At 45.7% G+C, this 27,971-nt stretch overlaps 2 protein-coding genes across 5 annotated transcripts in view; both read left to right on the top strand.

Annotated features, from left to right (window-relative positions):
* The window catches only part of LOC148328442 (CUGBP Elav-like family member 3), a 29,323-nt gene extending 17,111 nt beyond the window's left edge, over positions 1-12,212 (top strand). For 3 of the 4 annotated variants that reach the window (XM_088307297.1, XM_088307296.1, XM_088307295.1), the window contains exons 6-16: positions 3,203-3,251; positions 4,076-4,204; positions 4,284-4,363; positions 4,768-4,918; positions 5,208-5,357; positions 6,019-6,168; positions 6,828-6,890; positions 7,737-7,844; positions 7,950-8,093; positions 8,380-8,547; positions 11,446-12,212. In XM_088307297.1, coding sequence (XP_088163423.1) covers positions 3,203-3,251; positions 4,076-4,204; positions 4,284-4,363; positions 4,768-4,918; positions 5,208-5,357; positions 6,019-6,168; positions 6,828-6,890; positions 7,737-7,844; positions 7,950-8,093; positions 8,380-8,507 — 1,152 coding nt within the window. In that variant the 3' untranslated portion in view covers positions 8,508-8,547; positions 11,446-12,212. The remainder of the gene's footprint in view (positions 1-3,202; positions 3,252-4,075; positions 4,205-4,283; positions 4,364-4,767; positions 4,919-5,207; positions 5,358-6,018; positions 6,169-6,827; positions 6,891-7,736; positions 7,845-7,949; positions 8,094-8,379; positions 8,548-11,445) is intronic. The other variant, XM_088307298.1, reaches the window with a different exon arrangement.
* A 1,577-nt stretch (positions 12,213-13,789) lies between these two features.
* On the top strand, positions 13,790-27,882 carry cers2b (ceramide synthase 2b). Its single transcript, XM_088307299.1, has 11 exons — positions 13,790-14,348; positions 20,621-20,794; positions 21,580-21,697; positions 21,772-21,890; positions 23,256-23,313; positions 23,499-23,549; positions 23,920-24,012; positions 24,308-24,436; positions 24,600-24,706; positions 25,257-25,410; positions 25,477-27,882. The coding sequence occupies exons 2-11, from the start codon at positions 20,622-20,624 to the stop codon at positions 25,621-25,623; spliced, it is 1,149 nt and encodes a 382-aa protein (XP_088163425.1). The 5' UTR covers positions 13,790-14,348; position 20,621; the 3' UTR covers positions 25,624-27,882.
* Positions 27,883-27,971: the final 89 nt, after the last annotated feature.

Raw genomic sequence — 27,971 nt, 5'->3', positions numbered from 1 at the left:
ACAAACGCGGAGTGGCAGCAAAAAAAAAAAAAAACACGGCAAGTAGAAACCAAAATGAAAGCGGTTCAGAGTGCCAAATCTGAAAGAATACTTTGTTCGGCCAACTAACGAACGAAATGGACGCGTTCGCAGTCTTCAAATTTGACTGAAAGTGCACACTTTTGTTTTTCACGTTTTACGGCTGCCCTTTTAGAAAAACCAAACATGCAAAATATGTTCTTTCACACGTTGCACATATGTTCTTCTTTTTTTTTTTTTTGCGACGTTCACGGACTCTCGTTTATTTGTGTCCTGTGACTGGTGATGTGGGCGGGCTTCCAGCCAAAGTCCGCTGCCATTGGCTGCAGCTCACCTGCGACCCAAATTGTAATTTTTTAAAATTTATTTATTTTTTGCTCATTGATAATTTGTCGCCGTTGCAATTTTTGCCAAGAGTAACCGAGTGCAAAGGCGGCAAGGCAAAACACTTCCTCGCACAAATGCTTTGTTTACCAGAAGATCGCCTCAGTCGCCCTTGGCAACCAGCATCCTTGTTTACCTGGCCCATCCAAGTGTGTGTTTGTGTGTGTGAGCGCGCGCGCGCCGTCATACAATCGCCATGGCAACCGGCCGGTCGCCTTGACGATTTTCCGATGCCGTTTTTTTTTTTTTTGTCTCGGCAGAAGCGCTCTCGCTGCACTCGCGTTCTTCCCGGTTTGAGCAGAAATGGATGAGGTTGCCCCGTTGGGCGTCTTTCGCGGTCACAATGGAGGCGCTGATGGTTAGATTGAAGGATAGGCGCAAGGTTAGTGGCACACATCTAGCAACAATCAGCCGCCTTCTCCACAACGCGGCCTCAAATCAATGAACACGACGTGCCTGATCGATGACTTGGATGGACGGCCGTAAGAGCGGTGCGGAAATGATGACTGCACGGACGCGGAGAAAAGTGTGAATCCAAGGTCACTGGGAACACTGGTGCCGATGTGTGTTTGTCATTTCTGTAAGTTCACGTGCGCTAACGTAACGTAGCTGCAGTCAATAAAGGTGTGAGGTTAAAAATGTGCATCATGGCTCTCCCCGCCGACGTTCCGCGCGTGCGCGTGTGTGCACGTGTGTGCACGTGTGTGTTGCACCTGCGCTGGCCTGGCCTTGGATCAATCGCTTGCGGTGACAGCTAAGAGCTGATTACTCAAAGGTATGGATCAGTCTCAGCCGCCCTCCTCAACTAGCGGCTTCATGACGTTGCCTTCACGCCCCGCCGGGACGTTTGGCCCGCCTCCCTCTCGCCTCTTTGGACAAGCTCGCATCTTCTCCGTTTTTCTTTTGGATCTTTCCAAGTCCGCATTGATTTGCAACACGGCTTTGCTCCAAAATCACATCATGGCCGCCACCGTTTGCGTGCATTTCAAATTCGACTGGGATTTATTTATTTATTTAGCTTTGTGCTGAATGACAACGTCACCATATGGAAGTTGTTGAAATGAATAGTTGACAAGTTACTGCTTTGCGGTGACTAGTGAAAAATGGCCGCCATCTTTGTGGAAGTAAAAAAAATAAATAAATAAGGCGCACTGTTCCGCAAGTCAGTCACTTGCTATCAGACGTCGAGCGTAAATGGAGTTCTACATTTGTCACGTTGCTACGTGAGGTCGACTTTTTGGCCAATTTACGGCGGACTTTCAACTTGTCAGCCAACGTGATGACACTCAGTATAAAAAAAAAAATCTGGTTTTGGTTCTGCGTCACACGCTGGGACTTGAAAACGTCCACGTGCTGTCGTTTAGCATCAATATTGTCCTTTATTTTTTTGTGACTGGTTTACCTTCACTTTCTGGAACGCTCTCCTTCTCTCCCAGGGATTGTTCACGCATTTCTTGACTTTCTTTTCATCACCATCATCCCCGCAGCTTTCCTCTCCCCCCCTGTGGCATGAACACTCAGTGCTATGACTAAGCACTGTGTGTGTTTTCGCGTGTGTGCAAGCGTGTGAGTGTGTTTTGCACTTGTTCTTGCTCCGGCTGTGCGTGCGTGCTAGTGTGTGTATTTGTGTGTGTGCGCTGAAGGGCTGCTATGCAGAACATGTGTGTGCATGCATGCATAATGAATCCCAGGCGATGGATCTCGGTAGTCGTGACATTTTTTAGACAGAGCGAGTCACGACTGAATCACGCTTGGCTCCTCCCGTCCTCTCTCTCTCTTTCTCATTCTCGCTCTTTTTGAATCAGCCTCTCCAGCGCCAGCTTTGCTTTCATCCTCCCACACTCCATCGCTCCGTCGATGCAATGTATGCCCCCCCCCGCCTCCTCCTTTCCTCTCCTCTCCTCTCCAGCGGTCCCATTCACTGGCTGTGTTCCTCTTGGCCTTCCATGTGCCCTTTATGTCGCTCCAAAGTCAGCCGGGGTCCCCCAGGCCTCTCCCTTCTTCTCCATCTTTTTTTTTTTTTTTACTTCATTCTTTCTTTCTTTATTTTATTTTGGACCACTGTGGCCGTTTGCTTCCCACACTTGTCACTTCAGCCGCCACCCCTCCTCCCCCTTCTCGTCTTGCCTCTATCGCAACCTACTCGTGTCTCTCATCTAATACGTCGTTGCCCTGTAATCCAGATCAGTTGGCCTTCATTCTTAATCTCGTCACTTCTCAATCCCCTGCGGTACTCCACTCTGATTATGTGCGCCTGTGTGTGTGTGCGTGTGTGTGTGTGTGTGTCGGTGAGACGGAAGGGAGAGAAAGAAAGGTTGTATGAGACACATCCTCGGTCAAAATTCATGAGTGATAAATGCCAAATGTGATTTGTCAAACCAAGGTTAAAAACCACAAGAACATTTTGTACACACAAGGAAATCATTCATTGGGCTTTTCCCTACAAGTTGGGAAAAAGACAAAGGTGACTTGGTGATGTCGCAATCGCAAAATTCTGCTCTTAAGTGTTTGTTGACTTTTGCTCACCTCTCCAAAAAACATTAACTGTCTGCTCCACTACGCATAAACACCGGTACTAAAAGTCCCAAAAATTCCGTGGTGTCATTTCAACAATAGTTTTGTCCACACCAACTATCAATACACTCGACTTTCTGTATTACAGGTCAGAAAATTCGATGTTGACATTTTCTGCTGCCTTATCTTGAATAATGGACATAAAAGCATAAAAATTGGATTTGTGGTGAAATGCAGAGTACAAAGGCCACTTGTATTCATGACACTTTTTGTTTTGCTCTTGCAGATGAATCGGCCGATCCAGGTGAAACCAGCAGACAGTGAGGGCAGAGGAGGTGAGATGCGCACACGCACACGCACACGCACACGCACACGCACACAGAGTGACAGAGAGAAGACTAAGAGTCAAAATGGATCAGACAGAGATGGAGAGTGGTCATCAGAGGAGCTTGGCAGCCTCCGCACACACTCGCCTTTTTCCACTGTAGCGAATACTGCTCCCTGGTGGACGACAAAGGTAACTTCCTACAAAAACAAAAGAAAATGCTTGAAAGATGTTGAAGAAAACCCGCCGTAGCGACAGCCTCACCTCATTCATTCAGCAGCAGGTTGGCAAATAGAAAGAACGAGGAAACAATCTGTTTATTGTCACTCGGTTGAAGTTGACGAACAAAATAAACATCAAACAAAGAGAATTACAGCTAGCTTAATGCTAACATGTAACAGGAAATGCCATTAACGTGCGAACGGTTAGCATCAATAGCTACTGTTTTACAAGCCTCTAAGCAACAAACAGTTGAACAAAAATGGTGGAACATCACTTGTTGACACGCGTTACAACATTACATACAGGCATATTAATTTTTTTATATTGTTTGTATAGGCTAATGATTAGATTTGATGCTTTCACTGGTTGAGTTGTGTCACGTGTGTGTGTCACGTGACAATGCATGTGCTGGCCCTGCCATTTCCTACCAGCCAGAAAGATGCGCACGTCATAATTAAGTTTGCGCAATAGCCACAAAATGTCACACAAGCTAATTCTTAATTTGGGCCAGATTGATTTGTTTACTCTCGAGTGTCTGTGACTGGGAAGAATCAAATTTTCAAGAGCATACTCACTGCAAATCGTTTCCTCCTTGTTTGATTTGCTCCTCAGAGGACAGGAAGTTGTTTGTGGGCATGCTGGGAAAGCAACAGAGCGACGAGGACGTTCGAAGGCTCTTCGAGCCCTTCGGCAGCATAGACGAGTGCACCGTGCTGAGAGGGCCTGACGGCACCAGCAAAGGTACACGACGACGCGTTTGGCGGGACGCGCGGCTCCTTGTTGTCTTACCGACTCTGTTTTGTTGTTGTCGTTCCTTTAGGGTGTGCGTTTGTAAAATTCCAGGGACACGCAGAAGCGCAGGCTGCAATCAACAGCCTGCACGGGAGTCGCACAATGCCTGTGAGTTGAAGGTGCTTCCAAATACAAGATTAAAAAGGCTGAGCTGCGCTTGTGTGAGCTAAATCATCGACAATGAAATGAAAAGTTTAGCACAACTTGCCATCCTCGTAGCTCATTTGTCCCCCCCGTTTAAGACAAACAGCTTTCTCAAACAGATTTAGAAAAACTGCTTTATTGCTAGCCAAAACAGCAGCACTGATTGAAGCACATTAACTCATTCGCTGCCATTGACGGATATACGAGTCAACAAATACATTACGGTTTAAGTAGCAAATCATTAGTTTCGTCATTTTCATTATTTATTTTTCCTTAAATTGATTCCGCTTCAGTTGCTGGTTTGGTATCTTAACATGTCAGAAAATATGTCGCCCGAAGCAAGTCTGACCTCGTCGCTTTTGTGCCAGGGGGCGTCGTCCAGTCTGGTGGTGAAGTTCGCCGATACGGAGAAGGAGCGGGGGCTGCGACGGATGCAGCAAGTAGCGTCCCAGTTGGGCATCTTCAGCCCCATGACCCTCAACTTCCCCGCCTACAACGCCTACACGCAGGCGGTCAACGCTCAGGCAAGTGGCGCGCTCTCCAAAGCGTGTCCTCGCTTTCCGACGGCTAACGTCGTTAGCCGCGCCCCAGGACCTACGTCATCTGCCATTTAGCTCGCCTGCAACGCACCGCCATTAACCCACTGACTCGGCCCATAATGCTCTCGTAATTAGATCTCTATTCATCTGCTCCTCCATCACTCGCTCTGCATGTCCCCCTCGCCCTCGCCCTCGCTCGCTTCTTCCCAGAAGCATTTAACTGTCTCTTTGTCTTCCATGTGCCCCCCCCCCCCCCCCCCCCCCCCCACTACAGCTTGTGCAACAGCAGGCCCTGGTCGCCCAGTCGGCGTACTTGTCCCCCGTGGCGACCGTCGCCGCCGTGCAGATGCAGCAGATGGCGGCGCTCAATGCCAACGGAATCATCGCCACGCCCATCACGCCCATCACGCCGTCCTCGGGTAGGCGCGCTCGCTCTGCCGCACGTAGCAGTCGGGAAAAGTGCCGGAATTAAGCGCGTTCGGTTGTAGTCGCAAGGATGAAGTTGAACACAACAAACATGCTCGGAAATTTGAATGCACTTAAAAAAATGGACTTGAGATACGAGTGACCCGCTTGACACTATTTTCAAGATTATCCGCCCAATTTTTTTTTTTTGTGTTAACTCCAAACGTGAGATGTGACCGTTTGGCGACGTCCACCTCGACTGGCCTCCCAACGAGCCGCACTTTGGCAAATTTTGCCAATTCAAATTTGCACTTGAAGTTTGGGATGTTCGAGATCACTTTTTTCCCAGACCGATACGAGTAGAAGTCCGCGCCGATAACAAATGCCAAGTAGTGATATTGTTAATATTTGGGAGGCATAAAATTTCAGTGACGGATGACGGCCAATGTCTTGCACCAACTATTGGCCACACACCTTTTTTTTTTTTTTTTTTTTAAGTATCAACAATGTTATTGGCATACTTCACAAGTACCCAATACCTCAAAATAATGTCGGTATCATCCCAACACCTGCTATATTTTCTCCTCATGCCAAATTTGAAGTGAGAATTTTCCAAATGGACTCCAAAACGTTTGCCGTCGGCTGACATTTCTTGTGTGCAATTCCCGCCTGCAGGAACAAACACTCCACCGACCATCGCAGCGACGCCCGTGCCGGCTCTCCCTGCGCCCATCGGAATGAACGGTTACGGCAGCGTGCCGGCGCCAACCAATGGGCAGCAAGGCACCGAGACGTTGTACACCAACGGCATTCACACGTATCAAGGTGCGTCTTCGGCGGATGGCAAAATTCACTTTGTCAACAATTGTGTCATCAAGAATATTTCTCAAGCTCGTGCTGAGTGTTTTCTGCTCATTATTTACCCAAAAGGGACATTTCGAGTCACAATAGTTTCATAGTTAGTCATTTGAAAATAATTCATCTCTGCTTTGATTGCGGTTCTTGTTTTTTTGGTTTTTTTTAGTCGCAACATTGTATTGAAATCGTTTTGAGATCAGCTCTCACCTTTGACATTTCGGGTGACATAATTTTTTTCAATATATACAGCACACAAAAGAGCTTCAGAAAACAAAATGATAAAACTATTATTTTTTTTAAATCATCTCCAAACTGTAATTCTTGCGCGACTATTTTTTGCCTTCCGAAATTTGTGCGATTTGTCTCAACAAAATCTTTTGACTTTTGCCTTGGAACATTTTATACCAAAAGTAATTCCTATGCTCACATTTTTTAAATTTTTTTTTGTATTCTTGTCTCAGCATCATCTTCAAATCAAAGTCACCTTTGGAAAATTGAAATCATTTTTTTTTTGTAGTTCTGACCTAATTCCTCTCGCATTCCCGTAGCATCTCAAACAACGACAGGGAAGAGTTGATTTATTTATTTATTTTTTTAAATCTCAATTTGTTTTTGTTTTTTTTCAGCTCAGTCTCCAGCAGCCTTGGATCCACTCCAGCAAGCCTACGCCGGCATGCAGCATTACACAGGTGGGTGAAAGCCGCTGCCGCCGCCGCACACGGGAAACACCAGCAAGTTTTCTGATCTTCTTTCAAGATGCCTTCTAATGTCTCCCATTTTATTGTATTCCGTCTTTATCTAGTTACGTACTTATTTGTTTTTTCTTGTCTTTGACTATTTTTCTATATATTACCCAATCGTTTCAGTCACTAATTTGCTAAGATCCTGTTGTACTTTGATTTCATTTCAAACTGATCCTGCTGCATTGCCGTTAGAAATAAATAATCATTTGATTAAAAAAAGAAATAAACCAAAATCCAGGACGTGCGCGTTTAAATGCCGAAGCGCTGAAGACTCTCTGTAACAACCCAGGCTAAACGTTGCTCCTCGGTGACATGCAAAGTTTGTCACTTCAACATAATTGCAATTCCCTTGCGTGTTTTTAGCAAAGTGTTGATGATAGGTTCCCGATGGGCAAAATTGCAAACCGGTGAATATTAAACTGCAAATATCTTAGTTCACGTGATTTTTTTGGCCATTCCAACTGCTCTCCAAGATTTATTTTTCCATCCCACCCGTTTGGCCCAACAAGTTGTCAAGGCGAACGCAAACTTGTGCAATATTGTTATTCATTTTAAAAGCCGGTCAGTCATGCGTCAACATTGAAAATGTGCTGCGAGCGTCGAGGATTTATAGCCGCTGAGTGGAAGGGGGTGGCAGCGGTGGTCTCGGTCATTGTTTTTACAGACGTTTTATAGTTTTCACCTTCAGCGGGACACATTTGGGCTCCAAATAAGCTCACGCCATTGGACGTTGCCGTGTTGCCACCTGTTGGCGCCGCCCAATCAGATAACGTCGCCGTTTGTCTGCCCCAGTAGCGGCGTACCCCGCCGCCTACGGATTGGTCGGCCAGCCGTTCCCCCAGCAGCCCACGCTGGTTGCCCAGCAACACCAGCAGCCCCAGCAACAGCAGCAAAGAGAAGGTGACCAGACTTTTTGTCTGCGTGTTTAGGACCACACCTCTTTTCGCCAGTCATCTCCTATAAAGTTGTCGGCTGTGTGTGCGCGTGTGTGTGTGTGCGCGACAGGTCCTGAGGGATGCAACATTTTCATCTACCACCTGCCTCAGGAGTTCAGTGATTCCGAAATGCTGCAGATGTTTTTGCCCTTTGGCAATGTCATCTCGGCGAAGGTGTTTGTTGACCGGGCCACCAACCAGAGCAAATGTTTTGGTGAGACACACACGCACGCACGCACGCACACACATACTGATGTGGGAGACAAAGGGAGGAGCGGGAGGGCAGACAGCAGCTGTATCGGACACAGGAAAGGACAAGTGATTAAAAAAAAAAAACAAGGGGGGTGGGGTTACGGGGGATGAATTACGCTGCCCATTAATTATTTTGATCTACAGCGCCGTGCTGTGTCTCAAAGTTGAGGCAGGAAGACGGCAATTCAAGGATCATCAAAACAAGCTGTCCTCTTAGTTATTTTTTTTTGTCATGCTCCCCCGTCCAGGATTTGTGAGTTTCGACAACCCGGCTAGCGCTCAGGCGGCCATCCAGGCGATGAACGGCTTCCAGATCGGCATGAAGCGGCTGAAAGTGCAGCTCAAGAGGCCCAAGGATGCCAACCGCCCGTATTGAGTGACAGCAGAGAGGAGCGAGGATGAATACCCAAATGAAGGTGAGCTCGCTCATCACATGCCAAACGAAGGTTGCTGCCGCTCGAGTCAAACGCGGGAAACAAAAAAAGAATGAAAATGACGTGGAAAGCTGCAGCACCGAACGTTCTCAGACGAATTAAAGGAAATGGCAAATAGTTTTAAAAAGAAAGTTATGTGGCGATGGCGTCGTAACTTTTAGGCCCACCGCGCACCGTGCCAACAATTGAGAACAAATTAAGTTTGGAGCCACGACATGCTGCACTGCATTCTTTTTTTTTTTTTTTTTTATCGGAACAACAAAAAAGCAACAGGAAGAAGTGCCGTGGTTACAAAAGAGAGGAAGTAACAACAAATAAAAGAGTGTGTGGACATTTGAAAGTCTTTTGGCCGCATTCTCTCTTCACACTTTGCTTTTTTTAGCCGCATGTAAATATAAAACTGTAAATAATTCTTTATTTTCTTCGAAAAAGGAATTCTCCATTTTTGGTCTTCAAATGCGAATGATGGATAAATCAAGTTGCAGAAGTACGGTAGGCGCAAATATGCTTTTATTACAACTACCGTGTGTCGTCAAGACAGGATAGCGGTAAAATGTCCACTTTTAATTGACTCCAATCCTGTTCATTTGCCTTCCTGCTGCCGTTCTGTTCTTTTGTTATCATGGCAACTCAGCCGTCCAATCGTTATTCGCTCCGGCAATGGTCGCCTAGCGAGTGATTAAAGCCCCTCCTCCTCTCCTTCCTCTCACATTGTTGTAAGTCGATTGGCCGGCCAGTGTTTGTGTTGCCATGGCGATTGATTGCCCAAGTCGGTGGGCGGTCTTTGTGTCGTCACCTCGAGCGAGCGGCCGTGCGCTGACCTGCATGTCTTGTTGCCATGGTGACCACAGCCCGTGTCACGTGCATGTTTTTTTTTGTTTTTTTCTTCGTTGACCTGGGCACACTCTGATCAATAACGGTCAAAAGTCCCAACAGGATCAAGACGATTTGTTGCTCACGCCAGGCAGTTTTTTTGAGCCACTGTGTGATTTGTTTGTTTGGCTGCTTTGTTCTTTTATCACTTTCAATGTTCACCTTTGGAGCTGATGCTTGGTGCATCCACCTGCGTTGACACGCAGGCAGGTCAGGAGATGAGCTTTTATTCAATGTGTCAACATCTCGAGGCGGGCGCAAAGTACAGACACGCTAATTCAAATCAAGCTTGATTGGCATTTGATATTACAAAAGAAGCATTATGATCGCAGAATTGGAATATTGCATTTAGATCTTGAGGGTGGGACAGAAAACCAAGTAAAAACTCAGGCAGTGATTGTCAAAGTGTCGTGGGCTCCCTCTAGTGGTCTGGAAAACGTCAAATCACTGAATGCCATCAATTTTCGAGTGACTTCAACTTTTTGGGGCGCGAGTATACTCTGTTAAGTGCGGTTCAGTTGTATTTAACTTGGAAGTACGATAAGATTTGCTTTTAATTTTACAACTGTTTGTTTTCCAACACGAATTAAGATTCAATTTGTTTTGAACTTTTCTGTGCAAGTCAGTTCAAAATTGCCTTTGAGGCTACTTCTTAATTTTGGCGGTTCCACTGCATTGCGATTGTCCTGGTTGGGAAAACAAATGCCTCTTGCTTACGAGAAAGGAGCCATGAGGGTAAAAACAACACGCAGGGAATGTCCTGCGTTTGAGTTCTTTTGACCTTCATTTGTGCGTTTCCAAGAAGACGTTGCCTCTTGTCAGGCCATAGTCGTAAATAAGAATTGTGTTCTTAATCTGTTTTGCCCAACTAATTGAAGGTTTAAAAAATGAAAAATCAAAAAAAAAAAAAAGAAATCCATCCAAATGCTCCACCCAAAAATGTGTCGCAGCTGTCAGGCCAGTGTGAGATGACGCATTCGCACAGCAGCCCGGATTATAAATAAAGAAGTGCCATGCTATTTGCAGAACTGCTTTTGCATAACACGCACAGCCTTGTTTTGCGTCCACAAGAACAATATTCAAACTTTTCCCGGCGTTGCCCTGAATTCATGTTGTCAATTGATGTCAGTCAGAATGTTTGAACGCAACACGCACACACAGACATCACAATAGGAATTCATGACCATATCACCGTGACGTTGCAAAATAACGCACAAAAAAGTTTGCGTCTTGAAACAAGCCAGGTAGCAACGGTGTTGTAGAACTTTGCCTCATAAAGTCCAGTTTGTCTCGAAAAAAAATTTTTAATCATGTGTGACAGCGCACATTTTATGCTCAACCAATTCTGAGGGAAAAACATATCAGAACCAACCAGTGGACGGACAGTCAAGTACATTTTACTCTAAAATATTTAGTTCCAGTAAATGCAGAAACAATTGAGTCAAATATTTTTACGCAGAATATTTGACTCTCAAATTTGACTCTGGATCGTCAAATCGAATCTTTTTGGAGTCAAGATTGAATGTGCAGCACTCACCAAGGCGCGGTGCACAATCACAAATCTGATTGATTAAAAAAAAATATTCAACACGAAAAACAAAAAGCGGTGCGTGTGTGGTCAAAGCGAGTCGTGATTCTGAAGGCTTTTGTCAAATGACATGAACGGCTGAAACGTGATTGCGCAGAAAGAAGATGAAAAGACAAAATAACCGGTGAGAACAAATTGTCACCATTTCACACACAAGTTGTAAACGCGAGTCGGATTGGGCCACCAATTGGAACTTTACGGCAAGAAACTTGCCCAAACTTGCAGCCGTCTCGGCATGCGCTGAATGATGCCGACGTTTGTCGTCGAGCGCCCCGACTGATGTGATGGTTGACTTGTGAGAAAGGTGAAAACACGGAAAAGATCTCATCTAACGAAGCTTCTGTACTTCTCTCTTCCCATCTGTCAACCGCCGACATCGTACCTTCCTTCCCTCCATCCATCCGTCCCTCTGTCCACAGGTGACCTTTCCGAGCCGAGCTGGAAATTCCTGAGCGCTTTTCCTCTGTGCTTTGGTGGCGTGCATTGACGTACTTGCACTGACGTACACACACACACACACACACACAAGCACACGCACGCGCACACACGCAATCCAAGACCGACCAACAAGTGTACATACCTCAAACACACTTCACGTAGAGACGAGAGCGCCATCTAGTCGCTGACGGGATGTTTTAATCCAGTGCAGGTCTGACGTATGCGGACGGTTTACTCAAAAAAAGAAACAAAGGAGGAAAAAAAAGAAACTGCTGATATATCACTTGCATAGACATGTCTATACATCTCTATTAACTGACAAATATAGAGGCAGCGGCCGACCGGCTGCACTGTTTTCATTCCAGTATGAGACAAAAAACTAAAAAAAAAAAAGACAGAAACAAAGAAGGAAAAGCTTCAGAAAAAAGGAGCTCATGTAAATAACTTAGTCGACAAAGAACAGCATTTAAAAACCTGAAAAAAAACATGCAAAAAATCTTTAGCAACTCTGAAAAAGGACACAACAACATTATTATTATTATTGTTATTATTAATATTATTATTACCACTAGTAACATTATCATGGTCATTAAAAGGGATTATCACATTCCAAATTGTACAACGGGAAATCACTAACCTATTTTAAATTTCTACGTAGATTTTAGTTAGGGGACCAACACAGGAGGGTCGGTGGCACTTTTATTCGGGAGGTTTTAATATTTGAGCTATTTTTTATTTATTTATCTAATTATTTTGTTTATCGGGTGGGGGGGGTGGGGGGATTTGAGTGGGTTGCAATATTTTCATTTTAGAATTTTTCTAGAGAAAAGAAAAAGCAAAACATTCCGAGCGCCTGTTTGTGTCAAACTCTCGCAGTGGCGTAATTCAAATGTATTATTATTATTATTGACGACAATGATTCTATTTATTTCTAATTTATTGAACCCTGTTTTTGATCTGCTCTCTTTTTAAGTTAAAATAAAAAGTATCATACTACACAAGTGTCCTCTCGTGCTTCACAAAACGTGCGTGCGTGACCACGAATTGGTGGAAATTGTTTTTCATATATTTTAACACTGCATTTTCAAAACTGCATTTTGTTTGCGTGTGAATCAGGATTTATTGGAGCTTGTATTTTTTCTTATTGTTGCTGTCAAAGCTTTTGTTTTTTTGCATTTGTATTTTGGATGTTAGGTGAATGTTATGTATCATTTTTGCTTTTAGGTGAATGTTCTTCATCATAGTAGTTTATGATCCAAGATGTTAATGTCTCTTATCGGTTGTGGTGTTTGAGGAGAAGCAACTCGGATGATAGATGGATGCTTTTAAACGCCTACATTTGTAAAGCAAAAATAGAACAGAAAGTTCACCTCTTGTTTGCGTCCCATTTCAAAATGTTATTTTATGTGTTATTCCACTTGTGACCAGAAGGGGGCGTCATTAGTCGGATTTAAAAAAAAAAGATAGCACGTCGTGTACAAGCCAAGTGTGTGTGTTTGTGTTATCTCATATATTTCTCTGGAGGAGTCGCCCGCTTTTTTATCATTAGTTACAGTTTTTTTTGTAATTTTATCTGATAATAGAAAATTCCAATGAACTGCTTTGCCTGCCAAGTTCTCATTTCAAACCTGTTTTCCCCACAGGAAATAATGTCAAATGGAAATGTGTTTGGCCTTCACCAAACATTTCTTGAGCGTGACATTTTATGTAGAGCTGCTCACAAAGTTGAAGTGTCACATTTCCCTCCCGACACTCGCAATGCTCATTTCGTACAAGTTAAAGAGTCTCAACGGTGACAACGTTCACAGCGCTTAGTGAAGTTTTAATGCATGTCCGTGTGCAGAACGTCAAAAATGACTAACTGCAACACATCTGCTTTTTATTTTTCTGTTAAAGGTTAAACCTAGCAGGATTAAGCAAATAGCAGCTACTCTACGTGTTCAGAAAAATAATGTATTACACGTGTCGAACCGTTCCGGCCCCCGGGACGGACTGCCCAGCTTTGAAGTTACTGTTTAAAAAAAAAACACCAACAAAAAACTAAACAGTATTTTGTCTCGGTGTTATCATGTTGGTCATCACGGTGGCACTTGGGAGAGCTACAGTAAGTATTGAAACAAACAAAGTTTGAGAGTGGAAGCCACGTCAATCACCGAGCTGTTGAAAACAAACTACAGTGAACAACTTGAGAGCTGTTGTAATGTCCGGCGTGGACACAGCTGCACACATCTGCAAGACGAACGATGGAGGCCTGTCCGTCCGTCTGTCTGTCTGTCTGTCAGCGTGTGTGTCCTACGAACGGAACAAAACGCGGATGTGTGTCCGTGTCGGACGCTTGGCCGTCCTCCATCCAGCGGGCGGTTGTCCCTCCCTCTCCGTTATTCCCTCACTCCTCCCTTCCGTCTACGTCGTTGCCTGCTTCGCTTCTTCGCTCGCTCGCCGGACGCCCGCACTCGTTTCTCTTTCTCTTTTCGCTGGCGTCCCCACGGCCAGCCTTTGCCTCTGGCCGGCCAAACGCAGCCAGACGGACTCCGCGGACACTTGGCCGGACGGAGGAGCAAAAAAAAAACAAAAACAAAAAACAAGCGGACGGACAACGAGAAGCGGGCGCATTGCAGCATCAAGCTCACGCCACGCGTGGAAATCTCCAGGCGTTGCTTTGGACGCCCCCTTACAGACATTTTTATTTTATTTTTTTTTACGAGAAAAGTGATGTTGAACTTTCAAAGATGTAACGAGCTTTGCGTGTGCTGCTAAGCTTGAGCTGCTCGACATTCATTCAGCCGCACCGTTAGCTCGCCAGTCTCTGTGGAGACCACTTTTTTCCCTTTTTTTTTCTTGCCAAGCCGAATTCCACACTTCTCCGTTAGAAGAAAGAAGACAAGTAAGTAATTTTTTGGTCCCCTTTCTCACTTTGTGTCCAAAGTGCGTTTTGCGTTGCGGCAGGCGAATGGCGACGACGTCATCACGCACTCACGCGAGTCATTTAATTAGCTCCGACTAGCGGGCCTCTGGCGGCGACTAAACGCCTCAAATGTCACGTCAATGTTGAAAACATTCACGTAGATTTGATCGAAAACGCACCGTGGGCTGTTTTTGTCGCCTTTGTGCTACTAAGTGTCGCTGTTCGCGTTCAGAGTGAAAGTTAGCTTGGTATGCTAGCACACAGCTGGACGAGCACGTCATGACTGCTGCGAGTAAGCACCACATTTGTTTATACGCACATTTCATTTAGATTTTCAAAATCAGTCCCTAAGATGGATCTTCAGTTTGAGACTTCTCGCTGCGCCTCATTTGACATTCAAATTCAAGATTGACGAATGCACAATCAAAACTGCAACGATTGACCGAAGCGATGAAATTCTTTGCTGGCCTCCTTCCACTTATAGATATAACAAGATGCAGAAAAAAATGAACAATTTGACATCGTAAAACAAACACCCAAAATGGCTAATGCATAAGTATAGTAAAAGAAAATTGAATCTTGTTTATTCGAGTTTGGTTATTGTAATTGTTGAGTTTGTGCCCAAAAGAATAATGTGCCTAAAACGTGCCAAGAGCAGCCGTTCGGCTATTCAAGTATTGCGGGTTGCAGAAGTATTGCGCAATGCAAACGTTCACGTGACCAAAGCCAAATGTGGAGCGGTGTATTTTTTTGCCGATTGTTCAGGAGTCTAATGGCATGTGGCTTGTTCTGGCTGGCCGTTTACCAAATGGGAGACACTTAAAAAAAGTATTTTGGCAAGTTTGGGTTGCGGGGTGTCGTCGTGGTTAGCACGTCTGCCTCGCATTTCTGGGGTTCAGCGTTCGAATCTAAGATATGGACTTCCTGTGTGGAGTTCTCCAATATGTCAGGTTGACTGAAGTCTAATTCTCTGGGTGTCACCTGAATTGCTTTTATTAAAACCAATCAGCCTATTGATTTTTCCATCACTGACTTGAGTAAGTGAGTCATTGTGAGCCACCCGCTGCAAATCTTTGCTGTTCATGGCTGCGACTGCGTCTTTGTCCCTGTGGTATGCGATTGACTGGCAACCAGTCCAGGATCTCAGACAGCTCAAGTCACCGCTTGTGTGTACATTTGTGCTGATTTCGTGATTTGTTTATCTCTCTCAGACCCAATTGTGGTTCCTAAGTACACACATGCTGTATTTACAATGAATAAATGATAGCGGTTTATGTACTAATCAAGCCTTACTTACTTAAGGCTTGTGATTTGTGCCGTTCTGCCTTCAGCAGGTTTATTGCGATGTATGCATCTACTGGAACTGGAGCACTCACCCCCTGCTCATGAAATATAAATATCGATTTATTGGCAGTTCATCGCGCGGCCCCGCTGTGAGAGTTAAATGAATGGATCGTCTAAATAATGCACAGCCGAAGTGTGACTGGCAGGGCTGGATGCTTACGGGAATAATAATCAACACAATGATTTGGATGGAGATTGAAATCACGATGAATGGAACGATTAGACATTTGCTTCAAAACTTCTTATTTCCGCAACGACTCCAAACTATCGTCTCAGCCTCATGTCTGTTCATCCCCACGTTATTCTTGAACACGCTATTCTCTTTTTTGTCATGTGCAGAATGACCTTATAAATCAAGTCAACGGCCACATTTTCTTGACAATAGTCGCATTCGTCTAAACATAATTAGTTAAGCTGTAAAATGCATCCGTTTTTCTTCGTTGTCCATTTTGACATCAAATGACATCACAGTTGCTGTGATGACCTGAGCCCGGAGCAACTGTGATGTCATTTTCAGTCGACAAGTGACAAAATGGTTGCCCCTTGACATGGATTAAAAAAAAAAAAAAAAGTGGATTTTACTGACCAGAACTCAGAAACCACCTCTGACTGTTTGTTTTCATCACCCCTCCGTGAACAATGTGCAGCTCAGTTGACGGCCGATATTTTGTTGGCGACCTCAAGTGAGCGGTACCGCAGCATTTATTTTTTGACCGCAGCATTTTTGTCGCATTTACTTAAAAGGCCGACTTGGCGTCTCTCCAGTCAGCAGAAAACAATCAGCATGACAATCTGATGTTTGCGATGTTTCTCCTCTGTCTGCTCTCTGATTTCATCTCCTCATCAATAATTCATCGGGTCACAAATGAATTGAAGTTGACTTTGTTGTGATGGCAATCTGTCGGATGGAAACCATTTGGCGAACAGGTCACCAAATACTGAGAGACTCTTTCACGTTCTTTGCACGCCGGCCGACAGCTTTGTCAGGAATGTCACGAATTCCGATGATCGCTTTGACACGCGGAGGCCTGACCCGAGTTAGCGCTAATGAAGCGTGTGCGTGAAGCAAGCCGGCCCGACTTGGCCTCGCCGACTGCCACTTGAGCGCACAATGTGCGCATTCAGGCTTTGACGGCTGCGTCCGCAGTGCTGCTGGGAAACGGCGACGACACGACGGCCCATTCGACAAAACAATTGGCGAACTGTACACTCGGCCACGCGACGGTTCCGGCGGGAAAGCGAGCCGATGGCGTCCACTCCGCAAATACGCGGAACTTCTAACTTGCCATTCTGACGTGTTTCCGAGCCGACCGGGATGAAATTTGTCTTTTCTTCTCCTTCAATTTTTGGTGTCGTCGGCAGTAACGAGGCCGACATCCGTTTGTGTGTCTCGTTGAGGGGCGCTTCTGTTTCCGACTCTTCCGACAGAAAACATTTCCACGTTACAAACCTGCTTGCGGCACAAGACGACGCGATCGCTTACTACCTGCGTTTTGTGACTTTGAATTCGATTTATGTCCGAGAAGTGCTTTGCTTCATTAAAATGTTGCGGAAATTTCTGATTTTATGACCGCGTTGCGCCGCTGTGAGGAGTGGAACTCTTTCGCCGAGCGAGCACCGCTGTACTGATAATTGGGTTGGATGTTTGGGCCCTCTTCGCAGTGGAAATGCAAACTGAAGAAGGTACCTGGTCCCCCCGTAAAGTCAGTTGCTGTTCATCGTAAATCTCTTTTGGAATCGTTCAAGAATCGTGAGCTCGATTTATGGTCGTTTCTGTCGGAAGAGACGAGTTGTTTCATGTCAAGATGCGAGTTTGTCATCTCGTGACGTTTTGTCGTTTGCTTCCCCCATCAAGCGTGCAGTCGCTCTTCTCGTCTCGTCCTCTGTCTCTTGTCTCTTGTTTTATTTTTGGCAAACTTCTCCTATGTGATGATGATTCATCATTCCGGACGCCGACGACGTGGAAGCTTTGCTCTGGCCCACGTCTCACGTCTGCTAATCATTCACACCCGTTCTTGCTGGCGGTAAACCATCCCTTAGCTGACGACAACTTGTTCATCATTGATAACAAAATCAAGAGTCCGTACGGAGCTCTCGCGCCATACGGCCGTCGGATGTTTACATTCCCCAACTCGGTACCAGGCGCCGATCTGGTCCGTTTCGCTTTGCTACGACTTTAAGAAAGCCACCGGAAACTTGAATTTGGGCTTTGTGAGTTGGAGCCGAACTTGAGCTGGTGTCTCCCTCCGCGACGTCGTTCCAATGTCGCTTTTGTGGCGAGGACGACAGACACCCAAGTTCCTGTCTCCTCCCCCTCCTGCCCGAGGCATCCCCGCTTTCATTGGACCTTCGAAATGGTCAGAGCCTGCTCATGTGATCCGCTCCACCAATGGAATGTTAGTCCGGAAAAAAAAAAGTGCTTCAACATGCTGAAATCAACAGATGATCTCAGCACATGAACACAAATATGTCGCCTTGATTTGGAAATTCCCTGCAACATTGCAGCACTGCACAAATCAACTGTGTGTGTGAATCGCAATCCTCGTCTGTTGCTACCCTTTGGACCTTTCCCTTATTTGTGCTCAGAAAGTCATTTACTTATCTGTTGTGGGTTCGATTTCTGGTTTAGTGGTTTGCGGGGCATTGCACAACAGTTGTGTTGTTGACTTGAAGAGTCGGCAAAATAACGTGCCCAAAAAGATGTCAGCCATCCCGTCCAGCACCTGTGATGGCGGTGAGGGGTCGGGGGGGGGGCATGACGAACATGACATGAAGTGAAAAATAAACTGTACCAAACAGTACGGCGTTTCACGGACGTCGACTCACACGAGGGGAGCACGCAGCACGTTGTCATACCTGAAATAAGATTTCGTAGCGATGTGACACCGTTTTTTTTTTTTTGTTCCTTTTTTAAAAACCCGGAGTTGGCACTTGAAACTTCAAACGCCTGTCATATCCTCCACAACAAACACATTGACGATTGTTTGCTCGTGACCTATTTTGCTGCCAACACGAGTAATGTTCCGATTGCACAACTTTTTATCTGAATTCTAAATATAATTCTTAAGATAATTGTGCAATTTTTTTAGAACGGGCGGCACGGTGTGCGACTGGTGAGCACGTCCGCCTCGCAGTTCAGAGGTCGTGGGTTTGATTCCGGCCTCCGGCCTTCCTGTGGAGTTTGAATGTTTTCGCCGTGCCTGCGTGGCTTTTCTCCGGGTACTCCGGTTTCCTCCCACATTCCTAAAAGATGCACGGCAGGTTGATTGGACGCTCCAAATTGTCCTTTGGTGTGTTTGTGAAGGCGGACGGTTGTTCGTCTTTGTGTGCCCTGCGATTGGCTGGCAACCCGTTCAGGGGTGACCCCGACGACAGCGGGGATAGGCTCCAGCCCGCCCGCGACCCTCGTAAGGCGAAGCGGCTCAGATAATGCACGGACGGACGGACGGACGGAAGGACGGATGTTTTTAGAGCAGGTGACGCCGCCTTCGATTTGGAGAACTGCTCAGAATTTCTGGCCTGACCGAGCTTTTTGTTGGTTCTTTGAACTGCAACTGGTCAGAGAAGGGCATCCCCGAGAAGCAGACAAAACCAAAACGTTGAGTTACTCTCATTTGAAGGGACTTTTTTGACAGCAAACGCTCACCAAAACATTTACCAAAAAGTCTCTCTTTTTTTTTTTCGGACGAATTGAAAATTATTTATTGAACCCTTTTCTCAACCTGAATTCAACTCAAGAATGAATCGTTTTCAATGAACCCTTTGTTCCTCCGGTCCACCTTTTTAAATCATGTCATTTTCTTAAGCGCCGTTTAACACCATCTACTGTATAATTTAACATCTCCCATCAATAAAACATTTGTAGAAACACAAAGAATTTTGGCGCATGTCCTCACCGCCGTTTTTTAGAAGGTGAAATTTCCTCTTGAGATTCCAACACGGAAGCATTAAATCTTGGTTGACAGTAAATTTCACTTTTGCATATTTTGCTCCAACTTCCGCAAGCATGACCTCGTGCAAAAAAATGTGTTGAGTATCTCAACAAAAAGCAGACTGAAATTAGTCACAAGTCGCATCTTCGCATTGTCACGGCAAAATGTTGACCAAACGGAATCGCTTACTGATGGAAGTTTTATGTCACGCGTGATTAGCATCAAGAGAAAATAGTTTCGGCCCCATGACCGCACCATGAGGGACACCATCATTAAAAGTACGGGCTGTGAGACCTGGCAGGAGCTCCTGGACATTTTTGAGCAGTGCTTAAACGATGCAAAATGTGATACATTTGTAACACAATCGACTCACTTTGAAGCTAAGTGTGGAAAATGTGCTTTTGCGAGCCCGTCTGTACTCCAAAACCCAATCGAAGCTGCATGCTTCCAAGTTTGTCGAGGGAGGGGAACACTTCCTGATTGCCGGTGAGAATGGAAATGCTTAAAGCACTTTAGTATTTTCAGATGCGGTGGGCGGGGTCAGATCCACCATTGGACTCCGGAGAGTCACGCTTCCGCCGCCGCCATGCACATATGATGAGTAATGGCTCACATGCTGCTTCCCCTTTTCACTTGGCCACTCCCTCCAACGCGTCATGTCCTCGCCGCGTGCGCGTTGGGAAGGGGCAGAGGGATGTGCTGTTGGTTGGAAAGTATGAATGTAAAGTTGCAGTCGCTCTGAGTCACGCTCCCTCTCGTGGGCCTCCACAAGCTCGGCCTCTGCCGTAGCGCCGGGCTTCCATTTTTTGCGCCGTCGTCTCACAAAACATCCAGCGAGCAACGTCAGCCCACGTGTGTTCGTTAGCCGCCTGCCGCATTCACATTTTGGGTGGAGTGTTGTGACTATTTTGGTCGCCGTGTGGAACATGTGTGCCCCGTCTTCATTTTTTACGCCCACCGGGTCTTGTGTTTTAGGATGCTGTCGGAGCTGAGCGCCTGGTTCTGGCAGGAGCGGCTGTGGTTTCCCGAAGGTCTCGGCTGGGCTGACCTGGAGGACCGGGACGGACGAGTGTACGCCAAAGCCACCGATTTGTGGGTGGCCCTGCCCATCGCCCTCTTATTCCTAATCGTCCGCCAGGTCTTTGAAAGGTCAGTTTTGTGCGCGTGCGTCGTCATCCTCTTCATTTACAGAGCTCGTCAAATCTTTTGTTTCTGACTTGGCAATTCTTCAAAGAAATGCTGCCAGTGGTGGCTAAAGTTGAGCATTTATGTCATCTCCCTCAATCACTCCTCCACCTAATAAAATACGAGTCTTATTTATTTTAATAAAAGTTTTTTTTAATATATATTTCCACTAGTTATTTTTATAATTGTTTTAATTCCAGCGCATTCATAATTAATAGTAATCCCTCATGTTTTGACGTGTTCTTCACCACCCTCGCAACAAACAAAATCCGGTCGATATATTTTTTTAAAATATATTTTAAAGCTTTACGCGGCACATAAAGTGTGATTTTGGTCCAATTGGGGTGGCCATCCTCACGTTGGACACTTTTGTGTCTGTGACGGTGACTGACTGCGTGTCACTTTCAAGGCCTGTTGCGGGATTTCTTGATTCCTACGGAACACCTGAGCTTGCAGTTTTTTTGTTGCATTGAGCGGCTTACATGTGCGAGGTTCGATAGCCGTGTGTGGATTTTAGTTGTTGACTTTGTATTTTTTTTCTGTTCAGTCACGCTTTGTGTGGCGCCGGAAGACAGGCACATTTTTGGGCTCCATCATCCCAATTTTCTCGCTCCGTATGATTAGTAAATTCCTAATCATGGTGTCCCTCACGGTGCACTACTGGGGCCCCTTCTATTTTCGCTTTCTACAAAAACTGACCTTGATTTGTCCAATTTTTAACCTATCTGAGTGGCCATGTTGTTTTGCAGGACGGTGGCGACGCCGCTGGCCTCTTTGCTCGGCGTCAAAGAAACGGTCCGGATCAGGGTGCCTCACAACCCCACACTGGAGTCCTACTACTGCAAAGTGACCAAACACCCGACACCGGTAGAGCTCCGAAGCATCTTTGCGTGTCTCGCCTGGAAACGTTGGCAATCAACGTTTTGCGCTCGCAATTGCAGGTTTCACTCGCGAGTCTTTGCAAGCAGACGGGCTGCTCGGAAAGACAAGTGCAACGGTGGTTCCGAAGACGGAGGAATCGGGATCGGCCCAGTTTGCTGAAAAAGTTTCGAGAGGCCAGGTAAGCGACGAGTGTCACGTTGCCAACCGCGGCGCTCCCGGCAGCTGCCATTCATGTGTCGCTCGCGACTCGATGAGCACATTTCTGCGGGCAAAAGTAGCGTGCTATTTTTAGCCCGCACATGCTACAAAGCCCGCGTGTGCCTTTTGCCCGGCACACACAATCATGAGCACATGACCCTCCGTAACTCAATCACCGCCGCTGCTTATGTTGGTGTGGGATCATTTATGGAAACGGAGGCGCAGTTAAAACAACAAGTTGCTTCCTCTCATATGGAGAGAAGTCGCTCTTTCCAAGCTGCAAAACTCATTGCAAACACGCAAGAAATGAGCTGACACCAAACTGTTGGAGACGAGACTGCTATGAAAATTGAGTCATTAAAAAAAGTCCGAATCTGGGGGGTTGCTAATTTTACGACGTGTATTTATTTTGAAGGTTAAATTCTTTCAATTTTCAAGAGTAAATTTTCATATCCGCAAAATAGTATCAATTTTATTAAAAAAAAAAAAGCATTCATTATAGCGTCATTAATTTGAAACATTTGGAAAATGAAGGCAATTAAAGTACGATTTGAAGAAAAATAGCTTCTGCTTTTAATCCAATTTGGAAAGAAAAATCCTTTGGTTTAAGTTGTTGGGACAACATTGGATTCGTCCTATGGCGCTCCCGAAATGATTTTCGAACCGTCCGTTTAAGATGCGAGTCGGATCCCGAAGGAGGTGCGTGTCGTTTGCGTGTGTGCAGTTGACATGTGACCGCATGTCGCGTCTTTAGCTCCGAATGTTGAAACGTCTCTGAATCTCGCCATTGTTGTGACGCCCACGCACAACCGGCAGCACATTCTTTCTGGGCTTTGGGGCTTCCCTTTGTCAAGTGCTGCAAGCGCCTTGTCAGCCCCACGTCGTCTTTTCCCACATTTGGGCCACCTGCGAATCGGAACGACGTTTTTCCTTGCTCGCTTGCCCAAGAAATCTGCCGCTTTCTGCTCGATGTGTTGCCATCAATCGGATCTGAAATAGTGGACAGATTCATCGCCACGCACAAATCTTGAACTTGTTTGCTTGATTTGAAACAATCGTGGCTGCCATCTTGAGGGACTTTTTATTTGGAATGATACATTTGAAAAAAAAAAGTTTTCTTCTTGATGCATTGCCAAGGTTTTGGTTCTTATTCAAAATCTAAATCAAAAAAAGAAAGTGTGATCGCAACAGCTCTACTCGTTCCTTTGCTGACTTTGCTCCCAAGGAAGTCAAATTGCTCAAATCCGGCTTGATTCTTGACTATTGTGTGTTCACGTGTGCTGTCGTTGCCGTCACTGAGAATTTGCCTGGCCGTGTGTGTGTGTGTGTGTGTGTTGTCTTTCAGTTGGAGATTTACCTTTTACCTTCTTGCTTTCATTGCTGGCCTGGCCGCCCTCATCGACGTGAGTATGAAAAGCAGCCTTCTCCCACATCGCACTGTCTCGAGGCGCGTTCGCCACGCACGCTGACATCTTGGTTCGACTGCTGTTTTTGTTTTGTTTTTTTCTTTGTCCGCTGGGACTCCCCATTATGCTGCGGTCACTCGGAATGAGGGCAACGTCATTGACGTGTCCCGTCCTTCTTGCAGAAACCTTGGCTGTATGACGTGCAGGAGATGTGGCGAGGCTTTCCTGTGCTGGTACGTCTCCGCAAAGCTCAAAGTTCCTTCCGTTCTGTGAATTTGATCAGGAGTCATTCAAGCCCTCCTGGTTTGTGAATGCCATCCAGTATGTCCTCATGCAGCGGTCACGTTTGTTTATTTTCAGACACACAAAGGGATTTGCGCAACAGCATTTTGGTTATATTATGATGATGAGAATGAAAACTTGATGTGCGAGAAATAAAATGAGGGCAGACTCAGAATCTGCGCAAAAAAGTATTGAGGAAAGTTTACCCAAAAAGTTCATCAAAGTTTGATGATTTGTTTAATTAGTTGGAATGTCGCCAGTTTGTTTGAATGTTTTTCATTTTTCCACAAGATGACACGAATTGCTGTTGTTTTCCCTCAGACTCTGCTCCCATCTCAGTACTGGTACTACATGATCGAACTGGGCTTCTACGCTTCCCTGCTCTTCAGCGTGGCCTCCGATGTCAAACGCAAAGTCAGTGCATCCAAATTCAACACATGATCTTATTTGGAGCGAACAAAACTATAAAAGCGACTCTGTCGTTTCCCCGTCTGATCCCTTTTGGCATCTGGCATGTGTGTGTGTGGACATTGGACGGTTGTCGCACGTGCGCGTGAGTCTGAGTGTGTGTGTGGGGGGGTGTGTGCGCGCGCGTGTGTTTGGACTTTGCGACTTTGCTCCACTTGCGTCAGCTGAGGGAAAATCCTGCCAAAGAGGCACAAAACAGGTTTGAACTCAGCAGACGCGTAAAAAATACATTTTTGTTTAGGACTTCAAGGAGCAGATCGTCCACCATGTGGCGACCATCCTCCTCATCAGCTTCTCGTGGTGCGTCAACTACATCCGTGCCGGGACGCTCATCATGCTGGTGCACGACTCCTCCGATTACCTCCTGGAGGTGAGAGCACGTTTCAGTCCACAAAATCACTTCCGGCTGCTTGATTTATTTGTGGAAATGTGGCGCTGACGTCCTGAAGGAGAAGCCACAGAAAGACTAAGGCAACACTGCACCCTAGTGGAGGAAATGTTCACTCTTTTCTTCTCTCTCTCTCTCTCTCCAGTCTGCCAAGATGTTCAACTATGCTGGCTGGCGAAATGCCTGCAACTACATCTTCATTGTGTTCGCTGCAATCTTCATCGTCACTCGTCTCGTCATCTTCCCATTCCGGTACTGCTCAAAATTGCGCGGCTAAACTTCTGCCTTCCATCGTTGCACACGGAAAAATGGAAGCATTTTTCTTTTCTTCACTTGAATTATTTTTTCACCCTAATTCCGAATCGTCCCTTGTTTTTTCTTTCTGTAACACATCAGTTTTTTTAAATAGAAATGTAACAAGTTCAAATTAAAGACAATTTTTAATCAGCGTTGTTGACCAGCGTAATTTGAGATCCAAGCGCCGCGCAACTCAACTCACTTCACGCTGTTTGACACATTGCGAAATGTTTTTCAAGTTTGTTGTCAAACTGCACATTCAAAACAGCAAACGAAATCCTTCGTATTTAAAGCAACCACGAACAATGTCGTAAACAATGGCTTGCTAGCGTCACTCATTTACTGCCATTGACGGCTAAAGACGTCAAAGATCTTTTTTTTTTTCTCAGTCTGTCGTGAATGAGTGAATGCCATCATGTCATGGAAAACGACATGGACATGCTAAAGATTAGCACATGAAGTCTTTTCCAAATGTTTCCATCCTAAAAATGTCCTGTGGGCGCAGGATCATCTACTGCACTTGGGTGTACCCGGTGACCATCTACGAGCCCTTCTTTGGCTACTACTTCTTCAACGGTCTTCTCATGGTGCTGCAGTGTCTTCACGTCTTCTGGGCCATTCTCATCATACGCATTGCCGTCCGCTTCCTCACCAACAATGTAAGAATTTTTCAATGACTCAAGTCGATGCTGTCAAGTCAATGTCATCCAACTTTTTGTTTGCAGGAAAAAGTGGACGACGAGCGTAGCGACAAGGATGAGACGGACGAGTCCGAAGAGGAGGAGGAGGAAGTTAAAAAAGTCCCAAAGACAAACGGACCGATGCAGAACGGCCACGCGGTGCACAACAACAACCACAGCAAGTTGGAATGACGGCAAGGACGTGCGCGCCGCAAGGACTCGTATGGCGGCGGCGGCGCTGGCGGGAGGCGCACAGTGACAAAGAGGGAGATGCAAATTTGACAACGTTCCCTTTGCACAGCACGACGACACACACCTTCATTTGTACAAAGCCAAACGAACACGGCAGGAAGCGGCACGGCTCGGTCGTCAACGGCGGCCCGACGCCGACGTGGGCCCAGACGCGACTGCAGACAGGGAAGAAACTGGAGAGGAGGGAGGAGGGGAGTGACCACGCCACGTCCCGCGTAGCTTTCCTCGCTCGCTCCGACTCCGTGTGCCTTATAGCCGGATTACGGCGACTTTCAAAAGAAACAAAAAAACAACAACACCATTTTAAACCTCAACGCTTTAATTGTTTTTGCTTTTTGCTTCGACTAAAACTGAACAAATGGGAGCATCCCCTTTATGAAAGGGGAGGACGGGGCATTTCTTTTCCTAAATTGTGTCTATGCAATAAGCTATTGCGCTGCCTTTGCACAAGCTGACACTTTTGATTCTTTGTATGATTGAACTGTGTGCCTCATACGTTCCGTCGAGCTTGGCGGACTCTCGTTCACTTCCAGTTCCACAAAGCGACACTCGCCAAATGTTAGCGAGCGAATTTCCTCAACTAGTGGCTAGCCCTCCAATAAAGCGAGCATGCCCACCAGGTCGTCGCCGGCGCCGTCATCCATTTCCTCCGTCGTGTAGATCGCGTGCCCCAATTAGTCGCCGGGGACGTCATTCACTTCGAACCAAAACCTCTCGCAAATAGAAGCCGAGCTACCATTGCAACGGTTAACCGCAAAAATGAATCAAAGATGGCCTCTTATGTAGTTTTGATGCTGAGTTCAAAAATGTATTTACTTTTTTTTCACCAGCACATCAGGTTTTAGAGATGTTTGAATTGTATTTTTTTTTTTAAGTTTGACCAATGAAAGCTTGCGCAATCCACATTTTAACATGCCTTGTTGTTTAGAGCTGTGACGTCTTGCTGTTGCACCTGTTGCTGAACCAAGCCCTTCATTCCTAAATATTACCAAATATATTTCATATTATGAAAACCTAATGTGCTAGCGAGAAAAAAACAGAGCAGATTTGAAATCATCAAGTTGGTGGCACAAATGCTCTCGTTCTTTGAGAATGCAAAACCGCAGCAAGGCTTTGTCCGCATTCACAAACTATTCAGTTGTAAAAAGGAAGTGGAGACCGTGGCTGCCAACCTTTCGTGGCTTGTGTACCCCGGAAGCTTTTTGTCGTAACACGAAGCATCCAAAAATAATAAAAATACGGCTACAGACATGTATGCTGGCTTCCGTTGTAGCAGCCCGATTAAGCGCCGCGCTTCAGTGGCGGCCATGTTGGCAGGGGCGACGTTCCCATTAGAGACAATAAACGGACTTAGAAAAGAAGTCAGAAGATTCTCATTTTACTTTTTTGTCAATGACAAGATGAGTGCTTTCATTTCAAGAAAAAAGTGTTTGCCCATGAACCGTTATTCTCAGCTCTGTGGCGGCAAGGTTATGCAGCGCGACATGCCAGCCGGCATCCACTTTTTCGGTTTTCTCGCCCTTCACTCACACAAAATCCCTGCGCTTAGCAACATGTCGGCATGCAACTTAAAGAGGCGTGTTGTAGCGACCCAAATTCAGATTGATGCCGCTATCCATCTGCAGTTGAGTAATGGTCACTATTTGTGGAAACCTCACGCGCAGTCTGAAATCTGACCGGTTAGCAGAAGCGCTGCTTTGAATGTGTTTCTTGTTTGTTGTCTTTTTTTTTTTTCTTCCTGATGTTTGAGACCACTGCCGAGTTGCTTGGGTGATGATGATGAACCCGGCCAACATTTTGTCCATCAAAAGAGTTTCCAGGAGGTTACCACTTAGTCACGTTTTGATGCTTTAACTTTTTCATTTTTTCCTCTGCAATGTTAAGTGCCTTATTTGTCATTTATGGGACATTTCCTCTCCTCTCCGCTTCTCTTCTTCTCTGTCTCGGCCAAACTCAACCACACACACATCGCAAGCAGCATGTCGTCCCTCATCACTTCCTTATTCCACCGCCATCTACCTTTTCTTCTTCTTTCCTTTCCAACTAACCACCACGACCAACCAACCAGCCAGCAAGCTTTCTTCTTTCCACAGTGATGCAGAAGCTACAGCTGAGTCCGGGTGACAGTGTTATTATTTTTAGTTAAATGACGCCGAAGTATTGTTCTTAATAATAAAATCAAAAGATCATGAATCACAACGACGACGTCTTTCTTACTGGCGCAAAAGCAAATGGTTGATTTTCAGGTTGTTCTCATTTTGTATTCCGTAGAGAAATGCAGTGGTGGA

The sequence above is a fragment of the Idiotropiscis lumnitzeri genome, chromosome 10, assembly GCF_059441095.1.
Source record: "Idiotropiscis lumnitzeri isolate Australia: NSW breed Sydney's pygmy pipehorse chromosome 10, RoL_Ilum_1.0, whole genome shotgun sequence".
NCBI lineage: Eukaryota > Metazoa > Chordata > Actinopteri > Syngnathiformes > Syngnathidae > Idiotropiscis > Idiotropiscis lumnitzeri.
The sequence above is the reverse complement of the archived record's forward strand: the minus strand, read 5'-3'. Positions and strand labels throughout refer to the sequence as shown.